General features: G+C 56.8%; 1 protein-coding gene across 5 annotated transcripts; it reads right to left on the bottom strand.

The window, feature by feature from the left end:
* Positions 1 to 595: 595 nt before the first annotated feature.
* Positions 596 to 20,467, bottom strand: SLC45A1 (solute carrier family 45 member 1). 5 transcript variants are annotated; one of them, XM_027615266.2, is made up of 10 exons: positions 20,346 to 20,467; positions 15,776 to 16,196; positions 15,092 to 15,184; positions 14,787 to 14,882; positions 14,398 to 14,622; positions 9,410 to 10,149; positions 6,735 to 6,888; positions 4,993 to 5,169; positions 3,399 to 3,604; positions 596 to 998 (listed from the first exon to the last, which is right to left on the bottom strand). In XM_027615266.2, exons 1-10 carry the CDS (start codon positions 20,457 to 20,459, stop codon positions 732 to 734), a joined length of 2,493 nt encoding a protein of 830 aa, XP_027471067.1. In that variant the 5' UTR covers positions 20,460 to 20,467; the 3' UTR covers positions 596 to 731. The 5 variants fall into 5 exon arrangements, with proteins under 5 accessions (XP_027471067.1, XP_027471077.1, XP_035582859.1 ...); XM_027615287.1 differs by lacking the exon at positions 596 to 998 and adding an exon at positions 2,426 to 2,837; XM_027615276.2 differs by lacking the exon at positions 14,787 to 14,882.
* Positions 20,468 to 21,101: the final 634 nt, after the last annotated feature.

The raw sequence follows: 21,101 nt of genomic DNA, 5'->3' as shown, positions 1-21,101 counted from the left end.
GCCATCCTTGGGCACAGAAACTCAGTGCGTGATCTGCCTCTCTTCCTACACCAGCTCCACGAGGGCGGAAACTTGCTCGCAGCTCCCCAGCACCTACCACTGCCTGCACACCCAGGGCACTCGATGGCTATCTGTCGGGCGGATGGATGGATGGACGGACGGATGGGTGAGTGGCTGGGTGGGAGAATGAATGAATGAATGTCCCAAAAGCATTGTACGCTCTAACTCCATTCTGGGATGCAGTGTACAGTTAGATCAGGCTCTGGGCACCTCTGGGTACAATTGACCTTTGGGGCTGGAACATTCTTCGCTGTGGGGGCTGCCCTGTCACTGCAGGAGGTTTAAGGCATCTCTGGACGGTAGGCACCCGCCCAAGTTGTGACAACCCAAACTATCTCCAGACATTGCCAAATGTCTTCCCGGGGTGGGGGTGGGGGTGCAAAATGGCCTCCAACTGAGAACCGCCGAGTTACATATGCACCTCTCCTGTCAATGAGCGACTCCCGCAGCCCCCTCCCCAAGCCCCCACGGGGAGCAGGCCGCTCCCCAGGTGACCTCTCCGCCCTCGGGAGAGCCACGACGAGGAACCGTAGGCTTCGCTGCTGCCGTTTATTGTTTTATCACATATGTACATTCCACAGGAGACCCGTCCTGCGTCCACCAAGGCCTCGAGCTTCTCACTGGCCGACCCCCAGGCACAGGCCCGAGGCCAAAGCCGGGGCCCTGGGGTGTCAGACGTTCAGCAGGAGGGGCCGGTGCTCCTCCTCGGCGGAGTCGCTGGGAGGGATTTCATAAACGACAAACAGGGAGGAGTACAAGCAGCCCAGGAAGGACACCAGGCTAGAGAAATACATGACCCCGTTGGCGCTGCCCACGGCCGAGGTCAGAGGCCCCAGCACCAGGGAGACCAGAATCTGGGCCAAGAAGTACTGGCAGCTCAGCAGGGAGATGTCCACGCCCATGCCCCGCCTGGTGCCGTCCGCACGGGACCCTGCAAACTGATCCAGAAGGAGAAACCCATCAGCGGGACCCCTGGGCCGCAAGGTGACCCAGCCCCACGTTTCCTGCTGGCCCAGGGGCCCCGAGCGGCCCACGCACGGCAGGCTCACATTTTCCAGCGCCGACGACATGTGCAGGGAGTTCAGCCAAGAGTTGAATAATATTTGTGTTCAGAGAGATGAGAGCAATGAAAAGAATCCGTGACTAACGGGGGCGGAAGGGCTGCGTTCCCACAGGCCCTCCGTCCGGCCTGCAGAGCCCCCGGCCTTGTGCTACCTCTCTCCTGAAAGACAGGCAGCTGCCAGGCTGGCTGGCACTCTGCCGCCCGGCTCGTCCCCTTCCCTAACCTCCGCCGGCCCACCTGCCCGTCACACACCCTGAAATCGCCTCTCACAGTCTCCATGCCTGGCCCTTCGGGCCGCTTTTCCGAGGTGCTTGTGACCTCCAGGGTGGACACGCCCCCTTCCCTCCGTGCCAGCCCTGCGCCCCACGGGGGCTTGGTGGTGAAGATGTGCTCTTTGAGCAGCTGCGGCAGGACTGACGCTGGCAGGAGGCGGGGTGGGTCCCCTCGCCCTGCTCCCCAACACAGGCCACCCTCACCCACTGAGGCAGCAGACGGGCGCCACCCCCACGAAGCACAGTGTGTGCACCCCCTGGGTGCCGGCCTCCCCGGCCCCGCATCCAGATGCCGGGGTGGGCCCCTCTGGGATGGTGCCAAGCCCCCGCCCTGGGGACGACTGTGTCCTCGTGGCACCTGCAAGGTGCTCCGTGGGTGCGCCCCGGGTGTGTCCTGGGGAGAGTGTGGGCCCCTGTGTCTAACGCACAGTCGGCAAAGCCACTGCGGGGGTTGGGGGGGGTTGGTCACAGGTGAGCCCTGAGCCTGCAACTGACCAGAGATTGACAAGAATGTGAGCTTCTGGAAGACTCTACGAGCAAGAGGCCCAAGGCTTCCAGGGGTGCTGACCAAATTCAGTTAGGGCGTCCCGAGGCTCCGGGTGTCCCTTCGCTCAGGGTGGGACAGCCTTCCACCAAGCACTGGCCCGTCTGTTTTCCCCAGTCAAGGCGTCTCTGGGGCTGCAGGGGATGGTGGTCGCGGAGGGGGGGGTGGCCCCAGGCAGCAGGGGTGACACCACCCCCGTCCCCTCCCCACCTTGGTCCCCGAGATGCTGCAGGCACTCACCCGCCAGCCGTCAGAGCCTCTGTCCCCCCCCCCCACCACCACCACCCGGGGTCTGGCTCACTGTCATGTCTGGGGCTCCAGGCAGACGTGACTTTTCACAAAAAACATCGTGCTCAGAGCTGGCCCCAGCTGGGTTCATCAGACATTCCGAACCCCCTAAAACAACTCAGGACGCCTCCTGGGCCGGGCCTGGGGGAGGTGACGGAAGCCCCAAATTAAAAGGGGGGGGTGCGAGAAACCCAGGTATCGAGGTGATCTTTTAATGCAGTATTTTAAAATCTCCAAGTTACTGCAAAAGAATCTTTGATGGGAGCACTGCTGGCCGCAAGAAGGAAGGAAGCCCTGACACGCGCTACAGCGTGGATGCGCCTTGAAAACATGACGCGAGGGAGAGAAGCCAGACACAAAGGCCACCACACGACACGGTTTCGTTTCCATGACACGTCCCGCGACCGGCAAATGTGGAGAGGCACAAAGTGGCTTCGTGGTAGCGGGCGGAAGGATGGCAGAGGGGGACGGCTCATGGGTATAGGGTTTCTCTGGGGGGCGACGAAGATGTTCTGAACTGATCGTGGTGGCGATGGCCCAACTCTGGGGACACACCCCGGGAAATGGGTGAACTGCGTGGTTCTGTGCGGTGAACCCTAGCTCGGCCAAGCTGTTGGAGGAAAATCCATGCTGAACAAAACGTCTGAATTGTCTGTAAAGACAGGATCGAGTCTCCTGACTTTTCCTTTCGCCTCGGCCCCTGCCACGGCTTGGCCCAGGGCTGCCGCCTACCCTGTCTTTCAAGTTCTGGTCTTCTGTTCGTGGTGAAGTTTCGGCACCAGTTCTCTCTCTTTTTTAGAAATACTGCGTTAACCTATTGTTGACCTTGATCCCTGAGTTTTTTGTGTCCCAAGTGAGTGCCTCCCTTGCCTTGCCCGAGCCCCCCGTGCTAACAGGTGACCCCAAAACCTGCCCGAAGGGGACACAAAGGGGTGGGCCTCCCCTTCCTCCCTCCCCGCTGCCCAATCCCTCCACCGCCACCCCGCCAACGGGGCGCCTCCCCGGGCAGCTCCCTGCTCAGGTTTATGCTCTGCTGTCACCAGCTGGACTTTCTTAGGTCTGAACGGGCCCCTCGTTTCCTGCGTGGGGCTGCTCCGGGGACCATGTCTCAGGTGGGCTTTCTCCAGGCCGCTGGGAGGGGCGAGGCCAGGCCTAACCCCGAGGCACTTACCTTTTTGTTCTGGTAGTAATCGCACAGGAGTGAGTAGGGCAGGGTGCACAGGGTGGAAAACAAAATCCCATAGGTTACGCAGAGGGACAGGACCACGTAGAGGTTCCGGGACAGGGTAGCGAGCCCGGTCCCCAGGCCAAAGGCCAGGTAGGCGATGAAGTACAGCGTGCGGGTGCTGAGGCGCTCTTCCAGCTTCTCGAGAACAGCTGCGGCCGGAAAGGAACATGAGCGGCACCACAGGGCCCGGTGGCCCCGCGGACTCCATCTCCCTGCGCCACCTCCCTGGGGCGGGCCCTACCGCGGGCTGGCAGTTCGCCCCAGAGCGGAAGGCCTGGCGGGGGCGGGGGGGGGGGGGGTCGGCTCTGAGGGCACCCGGGCCAGGGTGCTCCAGAGGGGCGGCAGGCCTTGGGGTAGGGGGGCCGCAGGTGAAGGGATCTTGGGCTGAAACGCCGAACAGGCTCGGCGTGCGGGACAGAGAGGCAAAACCAAGCCGGCCGGGAAACGGCTCCTGGGACAAGCCCGGCCCACGGCCTGCCCGGGGGCCTCCTGGGTTTTATATTCTGAGATGGTTTTAAAAAAAAAAATCAAAAGGTGGGGCGTCCGGGTGGCTCAGTCAGTTAAGCGCCTGCCGTCGGCTCAGGTCATGACCCCAGGGTCCTGGGATCGAGCCCCGCATCGGTCTCCCTGCTCCGCGGGAAGCCTGCTTCCCCTCTCCCACTCCCCCCCCCCCTTGTGCCCTTTCTCCCTATCTCTCTCTCTCTCAAATAAATGGATAAAACCTTAAAAAAAAAATCAAAGGACACAAGTATTTTGTGACACATGAAAATTACGTGAAATTCCAATTCCCGTCGAACATAATGGAAGTCTTACTGGGACTCGGCCACGCACACTCGTTAGACAGAAGCAGCTCATCCGAGGCGGCTTCCAAGCCACCAGAGTGGTGCCCGGCGGTTCCCCGGAGGCTGTGTGGCCCGCGAGGCCGAAAGCGCCCACCCCCTGGCCCTTGACGGAACCCGGGGGCTGACCCTGAGGTGAAATTTGCTGGTGGCCCCACCAGCACCCAGGATCCCCGCTGGGATGGTAGCCGGCACCCTGCAGGGATCCTGCTCAGCTTCCTGTGTCCCCTGGGCCCCCCACTGCCAACCTCAGGGTCACCTCAGCCTCTGGGCTTGGCTCTCCCCCCGTGCCATCCCACCTGCCCCCCACCCCCGTCCTCGCCCGCCCTCCCACCTCTGGACCAGTTGCCACATGAATCCACGTGGGAAGGATGGGGGGGGTGGGGGTTGGCAGCAGCACACCTGCCTGGGGGTGACCTCCATGTTTGTCCCGGGCTCCCCCCCCTTTGCCCTCCCTCCCGGGCCTGGCCTTTCTGCCCGCTGGCTCTCTCTCAGGTCTGGAGAGACACCCAGTCCCCCCCCAACCCTCCCTCCCCCGGGCCCAGCACCCGGCCAGCCCCAAGAGGTTGTTCACACAGGGAGGCCACACCCTGTGCAGCCTGTGAAGACGCAGACCTCCCTTCATCCACGCCCCCCCTAAAGCCACACTTCCCATGAGGGGACCCCAACCCCGCTTCTCCCGGGGGGGCGGCGGGTACCTGAGTAGAAGGCAGCGCTGAAGGCGTAGATGCACATCCCCCAGCAGCCCATGGTGACTCCGCTGTTGTATTTCTGATATTCCTCCGACGTGTGCGGGGCTTTGGGGTCTCCCTGAAACACCACCTCACCCATGAAGTCCGTGTAGAAGAGCAGCATCCCCTCAAACGAGAGCCACCCTGGGAGGGGGAAAGGGCTGGTGACCGCTGGTGCCGCCGCGACCCCTGCTTTCGCCAACGGGTGCTTCGACCAATGATCAGAGTTATACACGGTTTTCGTGGATTGGGAGCGAAATGAAGAGATGACCTACAGCCTCACCACCCAGAGATCACTTTCCCTCTGTTAAAATTGGGTACGTTCTTTTTTCTTTTCTTTTTTTTTTTTTTTTTAAAGCCAATACACATCCTTATAAACACAGGCTCTGTTGCATGAGAGGTCGTGTTTGGCTCTTTCTCCAAACACTGCGGCCATGAGGAAAGCCAAGCGGTCACTCCTCCTGGCTGCCTCGTCCTGCTCTCCGCCAGCCTCTCGGCAAGGGGACAAGAAGATGCCGGTGGAAACACAGCCGCAAGCACGAGGGGATGGCGTGCCACTGAGGGGAACACGCCAGGGGAACACGAAGGGCAAACGTGGCTAGAGGAGCGTTCTGCTCCAACGCCGATGAAACCGCAGGGTTCCGTACACTCGACGTCCGTGTCAGTTCCGTCTTCGGTAGAGGAAGGGGGGTGGCATTTGCGGGACCTCTTGAACCCCAATAATTATCATGCACAGTCCCTATGCCATTAAGTCTTCCTCAACGGCCCATTTCAATGGCAGCAAAGTACTGCACAAGGTGGACACGCCTTTCATCAGTTTAACCCCTTCTTGCATGGCTGGACATGTACGGCCCCCCCAACCCCGCCCCCCAGCGTCTGGCTATTATACATCATGCTGTGATGAGTACCTGGGACATAGATTCTTGGTAACAGTTCTGATTATGTTCTTGCAAAGAATACCAAGTAGGGTCACTGGAATCAAGGTGATGGGCATTTTTAAGATTCTTGCCTGTTGCCAAATTGCCTTCCAGAAAGACACCCTGATTTACATCCCACAGCGTTTGAGAGCCCTAGAGTACCTCAAGTTGTTAATCATCCTCAGAGGCTCAACAACCCGACAGCAAGGAGATACGGAATGGAATGAAATGCGAGCTCGGGCTTTTCCATGGCAACCCGAGTGCCAAGGGTCGTGGGCTCAAGGCCAGTGCCAGGCACCCGCGGGCACGTGTGAGCGTCTCTCTGTGTGTCTGTCTCGGCTCTAGGAGTAAGACAGCCTGAGGCCCAAACGGGCTTAAGACACAAGACCCACCAACGGCGTCTGTCACTTAACTGTGAGTGGTCTGAAGAGCTTTCGGGAATGGGAATTCGGACTCTGGGGAGACCAGGTGTCCGGCACGGGGGGCGGGGTGTGCCTCCATCCAGAGCACCTGGCTTACTTTGGGGCTGCCTGGAGGAGGCATCTCTCTGGCCCTTCCTGGAGAAAAGCCCTCCGGGGCAGCCCCACCCCACACCCTGCCCTTGGTGGCATCTAGGGGATCTAGATGCACGGGAGATGTCCCCCGGGATGGGACGTGGGGCTCTGGGGCGTCCTGGGAGGCCGGCGGGGGAGGGAGCTCCAGGTCAGGGAGCCCCGTCCCCATCACGGCCTCGTCGCAAAGCGAGACCCAGGCTGGGACGCGGACGCGCAGGGAGGTTTGCCGGGAGCTCACCCAAGAAGTGGTTGATGCAAAGATTGCGAAGGGCCTTGGGCATGTGGCAGATGGTGAAGCAGAGGTGCCTCATGGACAGGGGCTGCCCCGCCGGCTCGCCGGAGCCCGCCAGCTCGCTCTCGTACTTCACGCCGTTCAGTAAGATATTTGCCACCTGGAAAGGAAGCTCACACAAAGCTCCTCGTCAGAGCACTGGCCTCCGGCCCTCGAGGGGACGTGTGGATTTTGCTGCGACGACAAAGTGAATCCGAAACACACACACACACACACACACACACACACAGAGGCCGTGCAGCGCCACCCTGAACCTGAACGAGAGCCAACGTTAGGTCGTCTCATCACAGACCTGGAGCAGCCGAGAACAGCCCCATTTGGGGGGCGCCCACGCTGTGGCCACAGGACGAGAGATCTGGGCCACAGAGAGTGAGTGGATACCTTGCCAAACGGGAGACACATCTGAAATACGAGAACTACGGGTCGGTTCAAATCCAGATGTTACAAACATCCCTTCTTTTCCGTAAGAGCAGGGTATCAAAGAGACTTCTTGCAAGGTGACCGGGGAATCTGTTCCCAATTCTCTTGGGCCGGTGGGACTCGCACCTCCGCGGAGGCTGGGGCGGCCGACGGAGCAGGTGCCGGGAGCAAGAACACTGACCTCGGCCCTGGGCGCAGGGCTAGGGTTCTTTCTGGGGCCCAGGAGCACCAGTCCGTCGGCAAACCCACTCCCTGATCTGGTTCGCTAACCCTTGCTGGCACGAGAAGGCGTCACTCCTCAGTCGCCCTGCGTGGGTCGCTGGTGCAGACACCAGCCAGGGGAGTTAACCATTGTGCAAGCAGCAAGGGTGAGGAAGGAACGCGGCCCTGGCCCCGTGGGGGAGCCCGCGCTGTTGTCGGCTCCTGGATAAGCCAAGTGGGGAGACCCAGAGGAAGCTAACAGCCCAGGGCTCTGGTCCCACGGGCAGCCATGTCCACGGAGCTTGTCACCACGGCCGCCGGAGGAACTGCTGAATTGACACCTGTGTGCCCACGTGAGGCTACACGTGTTTGCGTGTAGCTCAGGACCTTTACTTTCCTCAAAGAGCTGGCTCATAGGGGCGCCTGGGTGGCTCAGTCGTTAAGCGGCTGCCTTCGGCTCAGGTCATGATGCCAGGGTCCTGGGATCGAGCCCGGCCTCGGGCTCCCCGCTCGGCGGGGAGTCTGTTTCTCCCTCTCCCTCTGCCTCTCCCCCTGCTGGTGCTCGTTCTTCCTCTCTCTCTCTCTCTCTCTGATAAATAAGTAAAATCTTAAAAAAAAAAAAAGAGCTGGCTCATAAATGATACTCTACTGAGCAATGGACCTAGAAGAAAGGATTCAAACAAGAGTTTCAACCATAACTAAGGAACTGCATCTCGAAGCCTAGGATGACCCCTATTGACAAAAGGTCAGGCGAGCGCTCTGATGTCATCAGCGGATGAGGCTAACGCCCTGGAGCCCTTAGAGAAATCTCTTTCTTCCCACGGTAATGGGACTGCCTAACCCTCTAGTGAGTTTTGGTTCTTCAGACCTTTTCCAGACCTGAGCCCAGGAGGTGTCCCGGCCAGAGGACAGTCACTCTCAAGAGACGGTGAAGGCAGCACGGGGATGACCAGCCACCGCGCCCAGAGAAGGGCGCACCAGACACACGGGCGCCCTTGAGGATTCAACCAGAGAGAAAAGGAGCAGCCACCTCAAAATGTATGTGTCTCCAGTCAGCCTCCCCCGAAACCGGGCGTCCGTCAGTCCTGCTGGGCGCAGAGAGGGGGGACGCCTGGCTGAGGAGCAGACCCTCCGCGGCCTGGGTGGCTTCAGGTCTCGGGGAGACGCGGCCACAGGCCGGGTAAGGCAGCAGGCCGCACCTCCGAGCTCCCCGCCGTCCTCGGGCCGCCGTCGGGGCCACACGGTTTTATAGAAACTCCAAGTTCTCCCTGGAACCCTTTCTCACCCTGTGACCCCCCTGAGGGCAGGTGGGCCCCAGAACTGCTCCGTTTGCTTCAAGTGACAACATAGCCTTTCTTTTATTGAAGGTGGCCTCCTCAAGAGAGCGGATTCTGATGGTGGTGAAAGTTCCACATACCAGTTGGTGGCCTTCCAGCCAATCTGACTTACACGAAATACAACACAAACAGGCTTCCGGAAGTTTCTTCACCTGCACAGACCATGCCTCGCACTGCCTTTTAGCGGCAGCCTCTGGGACAGCTGGCTGAGGCCAGACACGAAGGCCCAGAAAATCTGCCAGGCCTTCTTGTGGGGTGTCTGTCCCTGGGGGAGACTTAGCTCTGCCGGTGCCACATTCACACCGCCCCAGCGCGCGGTGGGCACGGGGAGAAACACGGGAGAAGGCTGCTCCTGACAAACTCACGCCAGGAACCTCTGGGCCTGAATGAACTACCGGGGGGCAAATGTGGCCGCCTTTCAAAGGAGTGTCCCTCTGATGGTGACCAGCGCGCTAAGCCGCCGAGGGGCCCCCGACAGACCCCCTGAGTGCCGTCCTGGGCGGGCGCAGCCTCTCCCCCCGCACGCAGGCCTGGTCTGCCCCGGGAGGGGCTCGGGAGGTCTTTCCAGAGCGACAACCCATCTCTCCATCTAACTCATGATGGGGGACAGCACACGATGCCCTCTGACCCCTGCCCCACCCCACCCCCCACCTTCGCTTTTACCTGCTGACTGAAGGTCACGTTCCTCCTCCGGCTGGTTTCGGGACCCCCCGCTCCGGCCGCGTCCGGGATGGCCAAGGTCTGGGGTCTCTTCAGGATCCCGGCTGATCGCGGCTTGGGGGCGTCCAGGGAGCCCACCCTCAGCACGTCCCCGTCGGGGCCCGCGGCCAGGGCCCCCTCCCGCCTGTCCCCGAGGCCGCGGTCCTGGCGGTAGAAGCCGTCGGGGGCCCGCGGGAAGCTGACGCTGATGGTCGGCCGCGGGGCACTGCCCGGGATGGCCAGGTAGGGGTCGGGGCCGCCCGTGAAGCAGTCGATGAGCACGCTGTCGATGTTGGAGGTGGCGAAGGATGAGGCAAACTCATTGATCCCCGTCAGGGAGCCGTCCCTGCTGGTGAAGCTGCCGTACTTGGGCGTGAGGGGGCTGAGCGGCGAGATGGGGCTGGAGAAGCTGGTGTACAGGCTGGTGGCCGGGGGACAGGGGAGGGGCTCGCCGGCCCCTTCCTCGTACAGCAGCGGCGGGGAGGGCGGCAGCGGGAGGCTGGGGCTCTTCATGGTGGCCTTCTTCTCGCCGGGGGGCCGCAGGGGTCTCTCAGGGATGCTGACCAGGGTCAGGACGGTGGTGATACTCAGGGTGACTGCGGTGAAGATGTAGATAACCCTCAGCTGCCCGCCCAGGGCTCTTCCGAAGCTGGTTTTGTCCCAGTGGATGCCCCCGACCACATAGCCGAATCCTCCTCCGAGGCCTGGGGAGAGAAGCGGGGTTAAGTCCCCCCACCTCCAGCAGGCAGGGGGAGGGGGACGGCCCTCGAGAGTCGTGGTTCTGTGTCTTACTCAGGTGGCCAAATCTGTTGGGGGGGATCCAGATCCGGCATCGGGCCCTCTTAAACCCCAGCAAAAATGCGAAGGAGAATGGGATTCTCAGGGGGCCGCCTCGGGGGCCCCCTCTCCTGCCCGGAGCTGCCGGGCTCCAGAGCAAGTGGCACGGTGCCTGCCCGTCCACGTCTGTCCCACTTACGGCCTTGCTGGACTACTGAATGTCTACACGGGGTCACAGCCCCCTTCGAGGAGCCCCAGGCCCCCAATGTCAGTGTCGGGCAAATGTGGAAGATCTCATCTCCAACACGTGGACCACACACGTGTGTGTGTGTGTGTGTGTGTGTGTGTGTGTGGGGGAGGGGGTGGGAGGAATTCTCATGGCCACCCCGGTCTTGCTCGCCTGATGCCCTCATCCTCATGCACGGTCACCACTAGGAGTCACCCCCAGTGGTGACCAAGGACGGCCACCCTTGCTCTCCGGGTCGGCAAGCCGGCAGGAAACAACAGGGCTGCCCGGATCCGGCCCTCTGCTCCTGCTCGCTGCATCCCCCGGCCTCGGGGAACAGGTAAATGGCAAACTGATTCATGCAGCACGGTGTAAAAATGAGGGTGGTGCCACGTTGCCCCCAGCCAGCAGCGCCGCGTGCACTTAGCTCCAGAGAGAGTGCTGTTCCCCGCCGCCCGCTCCCACGTCCCCAGCACCCCCGGCCCCCCTCCCTGCTACACCACGGGCCTGCGGCCTTATCTTATTTTGAGTTCAGCTGCATTTCGAGCCCATCTGCTGGTTGGGAGGCGAGTTCTCTCCGTTTACTCCTGCTGTTGCTGTATCCAAACAGCTCATGCGATCTGGCCACCCTCCGCTTCGGGGAGAACCAGCCGCTTTTAAATAGCAACGTCTATGGCAAGGCCTGGGCTCAGACACACGCAGCTCAACCTTCCACGGACCCCTCAAGGTGGCACGTGGCCCTGAATCCACTTACTTAACAGTTTCCCCCTAGAACTCCCTCGTCTGTCCCCGACTGTCCTTACAGGCCTTTGAATTTCATGTCCCCCTCTTAGTATTCTTAACTTCCCACGTTCCACGCTCCCAGTGAGCTTCCTCACGCCTCTTCTGAAGACACAATTGCTATTTTGTGGCCCTTAAATAAGGTCAGATTTGAGATGATCTTTATTAACCATTTTTTTTTAAAAACAGTTACTGAAGCAAATATATTCTCACAGGAAAGAAATGGTACGTCGACTCAGCCTCGAAGAAACAAACAACCTGATTCAAACATGGGCAAAGGACTCACGTATCTATTTAGTGTCTCTTTTTCCCCAAGAAGACATACGGGTGGCCAGGAAGCACACGAAGGGACGGATGCTCAGCATCAGGGAAATGCAAACCCAAACCACAGTGGGATCCCACTTCACACTCATTAGGATGGGTTGTATCAAAAAACGAGACAATACCAAGTGTTGGCGAAGATGTGGGGGAATCAGGGCCTCTGTGCATGGCTGGTGGGGTGTAGAATGGGGCAGCCACCACGGAACACAGTGTGGAGGCTCCTCAGAAAATTTAGAATAGAATTACCGTACGATCCAGTAACTTCACTTCTGGGTTTATAGCCAAAGGAACTGAAAGCAGGGTCTTGAAGAGACATTGGCACACCCAAGTTCATAGCAGCTTGAGTCACACTAGCTGAAATGTGGAAGCCACCTAGTGTCCATCAACAGGTAGAATGGACAAGCGAGACAACCTCTATGCCCGATGGCGTGCTATTCTGCCTTACACGGGAAGGCCATTCTGACACCCGCCACAACAGCGATGAATATTGTCGGAAGTGAAATCAGCCAGTCACACAAAGACAAATATTGCATAAGGCCCCCCCATATGAGGGACTCAGAGCTGTCGAAGTTACAGAGACAGAGAGAGTATACGGTGGGAGCCCGGGGGCTGGGCGTGGGGAATGGGGAGTTAGTGTCTAATGGGGACAGAGTTTCAGTTTTACAAGATGAGAAAGTTGTTGGGGGTGGGGGTGGACCAGTGGTGACGGCCCCACCACAATGTGAATGTTGCTTGACGCCACCGAACTGTTCACTTAAAATTGGTGGTAATTTTTTTATTATATGTATTCTAACGCAACAAAAAAAGAAAAGAGGGGCACCTGGGTGGCTCAGTCAGTTGAGCATCTGACTCTTGATTTTGGCTCAGGTCAGGATCTCACGGTGGTGAGATCGAGCCCCAGGTCGGGCTCCGCACTGGGCGTGGAGTCTGCTCGGGATTCTGTCTCTCCTTCGGCCTCTGCCCCTCCCACTAGTGCACCTGTGCGCACTCTCTCTCTCTCTCTCTCTCTCCAAAATAAATAAACCTTTTAAAAAAAGAAAAGAAAAGAAACAATACAGAAGACTACAAGGTAAAAAACGGGGTCCTCCTTGCTACCCTCCACACCCCAGCACTGGCCCGGCCGAGGCCCCTGCAGAAATTCCCTGCCCCCCAACCACGCATGTGTGTAAATAGTGACAAGCAGTGGCATGTTCTAGAAGAAGCAACTGGGACTGGACAGACTGAGCAGTTGGCCCAGGGTCACACACTGAACAGGAGGAAAAGCCCAGACCAATTCTGGCTTCCCGGCCCTGGAGCCCTGGCCTCCCGCCTGTCCGTCCAGGGCCTGCAGACGCCAGGCTTGTTACGTCCTTCCCTTGACCCTTTAGAAACACTTCCTGATGCTATTTGAAATGGGGTTGTTTGATTCCATTTTATTTTGCACAAGGTACATGTTTTGTGTAAGAAAGCTGAAAGTACTGATTTTTCGAGACTACTTGGATAAGCAAGCATCATCCTGAATTCTCGTCCTGTGCCGCAGTCAGTTCTCTGGAAGTGTTCGAGTGCGTGCTCACTGAGGATCATCCTCACGCTCCACACCTCTCCCCTCTGCTCATCACACAGGCTCTGTGGCTCTGTGGTCGTTCCTGCCTCGTGTCTCAGCTCCATAGGCACGTTTCTCCCGTTTGCAGCAAGCACGACTCGAGCGTGTGTGTGCGCGTGGCACGCATGTGTGTGACTCCTCATCATATGCAGACTCTGTATGTGCCCATTTACCTGTTCGCTAAAATGTGTCTGTGACCCCAGTCAATACGCACTCCACCCGCAGTCACACTCAGCTATGTGCAGAAGAGCAAGCACTTGGAGTTGCCCGACGCACTAGGCCCCAGCTGAGGCCAAACAAGGCGATGCCCTGCCTTCTTATTTCAACCCTCAAGACTGTGGACAGCCAACTTTTTTGTCATCTATATGATGCCACATTTCTGCAGGCTTTTTGCCTTTTTTTCTCCGCGGCGGGGGGGTGGGGGGGGTGAGGGGGGGCTGACATCACCGTTTAAAACGGTGTAGAGCTGATGCCCCGCCGTCTCTTGTTTGGAGGTCCCAGGAGGCTGTGCCGTGTCTTATAAAGAAAACACGTGTGTCAGATAAGCTTTGCTCAGGCACGTGCCATGCATTGGCCACACGTTCCATATTAGTGAACCCATGATATACTTTCGAAGGTGTCTTTAATCAGAAACACATAAAACAAGTTTAGGGGTTGATGGGGTTGATGAAAATGGGACCAGAGGTTCACAGGAACCTAACCCTGTCCTTTTCCCAGGGGCGGTGACTGAGCTCTGGCCAATTCAGGGTTCGTGGTGACTTGGTAGAAAGTAACTCCTCGAACTATGAGAATAAGGCGCACGCAGAATCATACACACGGAGACTTACACATGCACACAGGTAGCTATCCCTACAGTTCGTACACGTGTGTGCACAGATCAACACTACATAGTGCTGCTGAACTACATCGTCTGAAATATATATTTTCAATCACGTCAGTGTTCACCCCTATAGTTGAGGGTTTTTTTTTTAAAGATTGTATTTATTTATTTGACACACACAGAGAGAGAGCTAGCTTGCACAAGCAAGGGGAGCAGCAGAGCGAGAGGGAGAAGCAGGCTTCCCACTGAGCAGGGAGCCCGACGGGGGGGCTCCATCCCGGGACCCCGGGATCATGACCTGAGCTGAAGGCAGACGCTCAACGTCTGAGCCACCCAAGCGCCCCCGTATATTTGAGTTTTATAACTCGGGTTCTGCATCAGGGCGATCAGAAGCGCCCACAGTGGGACGCGCAGCCCCCCACAGCCGCGGCGGCGGGGAGACCTACCTGCCAGCAGCGCGTGGATGTTGAGGCCGCGGTCCTGGTCGGCGGGGCTGCACACGTCCATCATGTAGGCGTGGCTGGGGTTGTCCGCAGAGTCAGCGCTGAAGTCCATGAGCACCACCCCGCACACAGTGAGGAGGAGGCCCCACTTGTGGTTGTCGGCCGAGTCGGCCAGCGCCGTGCCCAGGTCCCTGCCGTTGAGCAGGAGCGAGAGGCCCAGCAATGCCCCTGTGGACAGAGCAAAAGTCACGCCAAGGAAACGCGGAGCAGCTCTGTCCCCCCCGCCCCCCCGCCCAGCTGGCCGCTTCAGTCTAGAACCTTTAGGGCCCTGAGAATTCCTTTTTAACCAAACTTCAAGCACAGCCCATTGGAAAAGTCACCTGCAGACTCACCATGGTTTTTTGGTTTTGTTTTTGTTTTTTTTGCTTGGATCAGGGTTTTTATTTTGTCAAGCAGGGCAGGAATGACATACGCTTTATTAACCCGTTCTGAAAAAATCAAAGGGATAGACTGTCACAGCTAACTCAGGCCGGGTTACGGGGTGCTCCCTGCCACCATGCCCGTGAAATTATCTGCGTCACTGCTTTGGTCAACACTCTTTTAGATTTTGCTAAGAGGAAGCAGTTGGGGCCTTTTTTTCTTTTCTTTACTTTTTTTTTTTTTTTTTCCACTTTATTTCAGTTCCAAAACAACAGACCTATAGCCAGGACAAGAATGAAAGGGCGTCTCCTTCCAAACCTTGAGGTACATCGGTCACTCCAAGCACCCAACAGTGGCTGCAGTAGGAATCCTGAAACAGAGCAGGCCAGTGGTCACTGCTGGGGTCCCCTCACCCTACCCCGTACCCCGCGTTGGACAGAGACAGCCTCGTCACAGCCCTCAAACACCTGCACCCAAACGTCCCAGGGCGTCAAGCGAATAAATGATGAAACTCGGAGTACGCAACCCTGAGCTAGAAAAACAAAAGACGGACTCTTGGAATAGCTCAGCTTCTGCCCACATTTTCTACTTAGGCCCCTATAAGGCACTTAAGCAGCCATGACCTTCCTTGGGGAATCCAAGAAATTCCAGGACCTCCCAGACCCAAAACACATCAAGCGTTATTGCTTGGATCCTCCAGTGATAGCTCCATATCAGATGGCGGGAATCCTTGGGGGTCGGTGAAATGCCTCTCGTGTGGTCTGGTTTAGATAAAGTCACTTAAAATACGGGGTGTGGAGACCCTACCTGTGTTCTCCCACAGCTCCAAACTAATGAGCAAAACTTAACTCTTGCTCCTCCCTTGTCCCCTTGGGACCCCCTAGCCGCTTCAACTCAGGCTTCTGGAAGCTTCCAGAGGTTTCTGGAGACCATTGGCCATCGGGGCTGAGCTGGGGCTCACCAAGGATGGGGCTGATGAACCACACCAGACTGTAGAGCTGGTCGGGCAAGCCCATCTGTAGGAGCACTGGGGTCACGTACGCGGTCTCCATGGCATAGCTGAACTCGATGCCAAAGAGAATACAGCCGTTGAAGAGCAGCTCCCGGAAGGACCTCTGGGGGTGCACGTCCCCAAAGTCCACCAGCTCGATCGGACATGGGGTGTTGGGGGGTGGGGGTGGGGAGGGGCGAATGCACTTCCTCCTCTTGGGGTGTCGTTTGAAGTTGTTGGCCCGGTGGCTGATATGCCGGGTCACGGACCCCGAGTAGCCCGAGATCTGAGACCTCCAGAAGTCCTGAGGAGCCAAACTGGGGAACAGGGCCTCTCCTGGAGGGGTGCTGCTCGCCGGGGGGATCATCGTAGGGGGGGCCGGTGGGTGTTCCTGTGGGGAAAGCCCGTTCAGGGGCGACAGTCACTCACCAGGGCCTCCACCATCAGAGTTCATTTTTCCAGGTGGCCCCCCCCGCCCCCCGCCTGACTGGCAACTGCTCGTCCTTGTCATATGAGAAGGGATGAGTTCTCAGAGTCTAACGCTGCCCCCCAGAGTAGAGGCTCCTACTGCTTGTGGATGTGGCTCAGCCGGCGCTCTGTCCCTGCTCTGGGGGACAACCCCAGTCCTCAGGTCCCTGCACTAAAACTCAAGGAGACCAACCCCTAAAGAGGCTCCACGAGGACGGCCAGGCAGGGAACCTCCTGGAAGGTGGGAGCAGCTAGGCTCCCCATGGCTCCGAAGGGTGCCAGGATATTTTAGGACTTGCAGCCCATTTTCGGGATGAATTTTGCCCCAGGGGAGCAGAGAGGTGGGGAGACCAGACTTGGGGCAGGACCCACCTACAGGCACCCTGAGCACCTGTGCCTGGTCAGGGGACAGCCCTTCCTTCATGGGACAGAAAGTCACAGCGGTCACCCTGCCTATCACTATATCGCCTCCTCCCGGGAGGCTCGGGCCCTTGCCTAAAAGCAGATGCACGAGTTTAATTCCAGGCCTTTCCTTACAGCCCCCGTGGATGAGTGAATTTTTAGTCAAGTCAGGAGAACTGAGACTTTGATCGTGTTTGAAAATGCTCTCTTTAAAGAAATAAACCAAACACCCTGAATCCCACATGTCAATGATGACACCCTGAATAGGCATACTGTTTACCCCCCCAAAAAAGCGGGGGACACCAGGGAGGGTGAGAAATAGACATCTTGCCTGAGAAGTAGGCCCCAAACCCAAGATGACATTCCCAACACTGATAGGTTTCCTAATGTTACAGGCTTTTTTTTTTTTTTTCAAAATTACGTTTAAGCTTTAAAAATGAGGCCCTTATTTCTGATGCTAACTCATCACCTTCCATCACATTATCACTAGTCCATAAGTTCTTTATGAAGCATTCCGAAATGCCTCATCGCTCCAGATTTGTGTCCTAAGCTGCCCCCCACCCCCACCCCCGCAACCACCACCCTATCTACTCGGGGACTGTCTTCGTTCTGTTGGGAAGACACCAGTGGTGGAAGTGATTTTCTTTCGAGACGCCCCAGCAGGATTCAGAGCACTGTGTTAACCCACCAACCCATCCATCTCTCCATTCCTTCTGCCTTCCCCCGACCCATCCATCCATCCCCACCCATACCACACGGCCACCCACTCCTCTTCTGATCTAGCCACCCACCCTTCCACCCTTCCAAACACCCATGCATCCGCCCATCCATCCACTCACCTACACACCCATCCTCCCATCTGGCTGAGTACTAAGTACCAAGACACCAAGGTCACAGAGATAAAGGAAAGACAAAGTTTTTGCCCCCGAGTTGGGTGGAAAGTGGAGGGAAGGAGTTCTAAGCAGTGGGAAGCACCTGTGTAAAGGAGATGTATGTGCAACAGTCGGGCGCCATGTCAGGGGGGTGAGAGATGAAGCCCTTGGGAAGGGATTAGCTGACTACGAAGGGTCTTGTGGCCCTGCTGAGAGATAGGATTTTTGTTTTGTTTTTAAGATTTTATTTTAAATAAATAAAATGAGAGAGAGAGAGAGAGAACACAGAGGCAGAGGGAGAAGCAGACGCCACGCTGAGCGCGGAGCCCAACTCAGGGCTCAATCCCAGGACCCTGACATCATGACCTGAGCAAGAAGGCAGATGCTTAACCACCTGAGCCTTCCAGGCCCCACTGCTAAGAGATGGATTTCATACCGAGAGGCCAGGGATGGACACACCCAGAGACCCAGTCTACTCTTACTTCTTGGACAGGTGGGGATAAGATGGCTTATCTTGTGACCTTAGAAAAATCCCACGCTATCTCTAAAAGAAGAACAGGTATACCTGAGAACTGTGTAGGCAAAGTATACTTCATTAAAAACGTAACTAGGGGCGCCTGCGTGGCTCAGGCAGTTAAGCGTCCGACCCTTGATTCAGCTCAGGTCGTGATCTCAGGGCCGAGAGATTGAGCCTCGTGTCAGGCTCCGTGCTCAGCAGGGGGTCTGCTTGCGATTCTCTCTCTCTCCCTCCCTCTGCCCTCCTCCCTCCCACCACACACACACGCTCTCTAACCTAAATAATAAATACTTTTTTAAAAACCCATAATTCATTTATGAAGATGAAGTCAAACTTAAATTTTTTAAAAAAAGCTAAACTTCTTGGTTCTGTTCCTCCTGTTCTAGCTCAGCCCATAGTAAACACTCCAGAAAAATCTTTCTTTGGCCAGTCTTGCCTTCAAAAACCCGGGAGGCTGTTAGCATTCCCTGGAGCTTCACTCATTCATTAAAACCACAGAAATAAAGTGCCCATTGGAAGACCACATAATAAGACCACCCCCTTAAAAGTGAGAAGGAAGACCTTTAGCACAGGTGTGTGGGAGAGCTTGACCTGACCCCGCCTGTCCGGTCACGGCCCTACCCCCACCGCAGGGGCTACTCCCTCTCGGCCTCTCTACCTGCTCCTCGCCCCTTCTGCACAGGGCACCGCTCTTTCCTATCAGCATTCTATCCCCATAAAGTGAACTTAAGGGCAGGGCATTAGAAACCTCGCCTTTCGTTTTAGAATGAAGAACCATGGCCCACTTTGGAAGAATTTCAGATTTAAACAGCATACGGTGGGAGCATACTTTTGCAAAGGGGAACCTTTTTGGCCCTACTTAAAATGAACTATGTGGTTAACCCATGTCTCCACTGTGATGTGACCACTTCACCATCACCTGCCCACCACCCCCGGCTTTCAAACACAGCCTTCATCCTGCCCTCGCAAAAGGGAGACCACCACACCCCTGCCTTACCACCCAGCATCTAAACCAGAAACGAAACCTGGACTTCAGAAAGGCTTCCCAGAGGGTTCATTTTCAACTTGGGGGATCAGTGTTACTATTTTCATTTCAAGAATACATTTATTAAAAGCTGTCCATGAAAGTTTACTCTAAGAAGAATGTTTAAAATTCATTTTTGAATGTTATAAAAAATGAAAGTGAAATTTAAAATAATGAAATAGCATTTTAATACACAAATACAAATATTTACCAGACCATCCTGCCATCCGGATCACACTCTGTGAGTATTAATTCAGTCCAAAAAAAAAAAAAGTATGTATGTGGCTGGACCCACAAAGTTTCTATGCTGTGCCCACTGTGTTTCTCGAATACAGAGGATGTTTCACGTAACAAATCCCTCAAAGTGGTATGGGAAGTTTAAGCCGCAAATGATTAATAAAAATAAACAATGCCCGTGTAATTTGGGGTCCCACGGGGCTACATCCCTTCCCCACTCTCCCTTCCAACAATTCCCAAAGTTAATATTTCAAGAAAACCTTCTTGAAGGTCCACTCCAGCAAAGGGCTGCGTGGACCCGAAGGGGTGTATTTAATGCGCTGGTTACTGAATCGGGGCCCATTCCTCACTTCTGCTCTCCAGAATCCCGCCTCTCTCCCTGACAACCAATTGATCCCAAAGACCCTGGCCAGGTGCACATTGAACTTGGGTTTCCTTAGCACCTGACTCTACTTCCCCATAAAAGCTGAAAAACATAAACAGTATGATAACCTCAGAAATAATTTGAGAAGTTATTTGTTGATGAGATCAGAATGAACTGAATTGCCATCAGCCTCCTGTTTCAACCGTGTCAAGAGAGCAGAAACCCTGGGCCATAAACTCATCCTAAACTTAATCCTGGGATGCTGACCGAGATGCCATCAGGAGGGTCCAGCCTCAGGCAGGAGGCGAACCGGAAGCTGATGACACCTGCCCAGGTGACCCGGGATCAGGCCTCCGGCGCCAAGAAGCACAGCGAAAGCCTGGGGCAAATTCCAGTGTGTGCTCTCCCTCCCAGCCAGGGTGAAATTAATCCGTCACCCAGCCACTACCTCCTCTGGGCCGAGGGTTCCGCACTCAGGGGGCGACACCGGGGGCTCCATTTACAGGTCAATTAGTTAGACATCAAGGAAGAACAAAGGTCTCCGTGCCAACCTCCCGTCCCGATCCTGGCACTCTGGTTACCCGGGGGCCTACGCCGAGTCGCTCCAGCGCGAAGCTGGGCAGCTGTGCCGAGGGCGCGGGAGGAAACGGGGGTACCTGTGGGTCGAGACAGGAGGCATCCCTCTCCGAGGCCGGGCTCCTGCCTGGCCCGCGCGCAGCTCGGGTCCCCGCCCGGCAGCCCCCGGCCCGCCGCTGCTGCTGCTGCAGCATCACCCCGCGGGGCGGGGCCGTGACGTCACGCTGCATCCCGCGCAGCCGGCGGCCGGTACCCGCAGAGCATCCTTAAAGCGGCACCGCCCCGCCGCGGCCCGCACCCCTCCCGCCGCTGGGGGTCTGCCACGAAAGCCCCAGAAACAGGCCCACCGTTGACTTCCAGCGGACCCTAGGCACTCCCCCCGCCACCCGAAAGGTTACAGTTTTCGTTTACGAATGTGTTGGTTAGGGACGACTATGATAACACTATGTATTCAAATATTTTCCGCGGCCTAAGAGTTCTCATCCCCACCCCCACCCCACACCGATTTTAAAAGAAATGCACTCATTCTTGGCAATTCCTAAAAGCACTGAAAGCTCCAGGCACTGTGCCCGCTATACAGAACGGGTAAGTTGGCCCAACCTAGAACTATTAGACTGCATTCACATATTCCCCTAATATGTATCAGGGCCTGCTCTATGCTAGACACTGATCTAGGGACCGGGGATATAGCAATGAACAAAACACACAAAAATTCCCTCCCCTGTGGCACCACATTGTAGAGGGGGAGAGACACATTAAACAAGACAAATAACATGAATTAGTGACGTGCCTGAAGATAGTAACTCCCCAGAGAAGGAGCTAGAGTGTGGGGCTGG

This window comes from Zalophus californianus, chromosome 4, assembly GCF_009762305.2.
Source record: "Zalophus californianus isolate mZalCal1 chromosome 4, mZalCal1.pri.v2, whole genome shotgun sequence".
Lineage (NCBI taxonomy): Eukaryota > Metazoa > Chordata > Mammalia > Carnivora > Otariidae > Zalophus > Zalophus californianus.
Note: the sequence above shows the minus strand (reverse complement) of the source record. Positions and strands in the feature narration are given on the sequence as shown.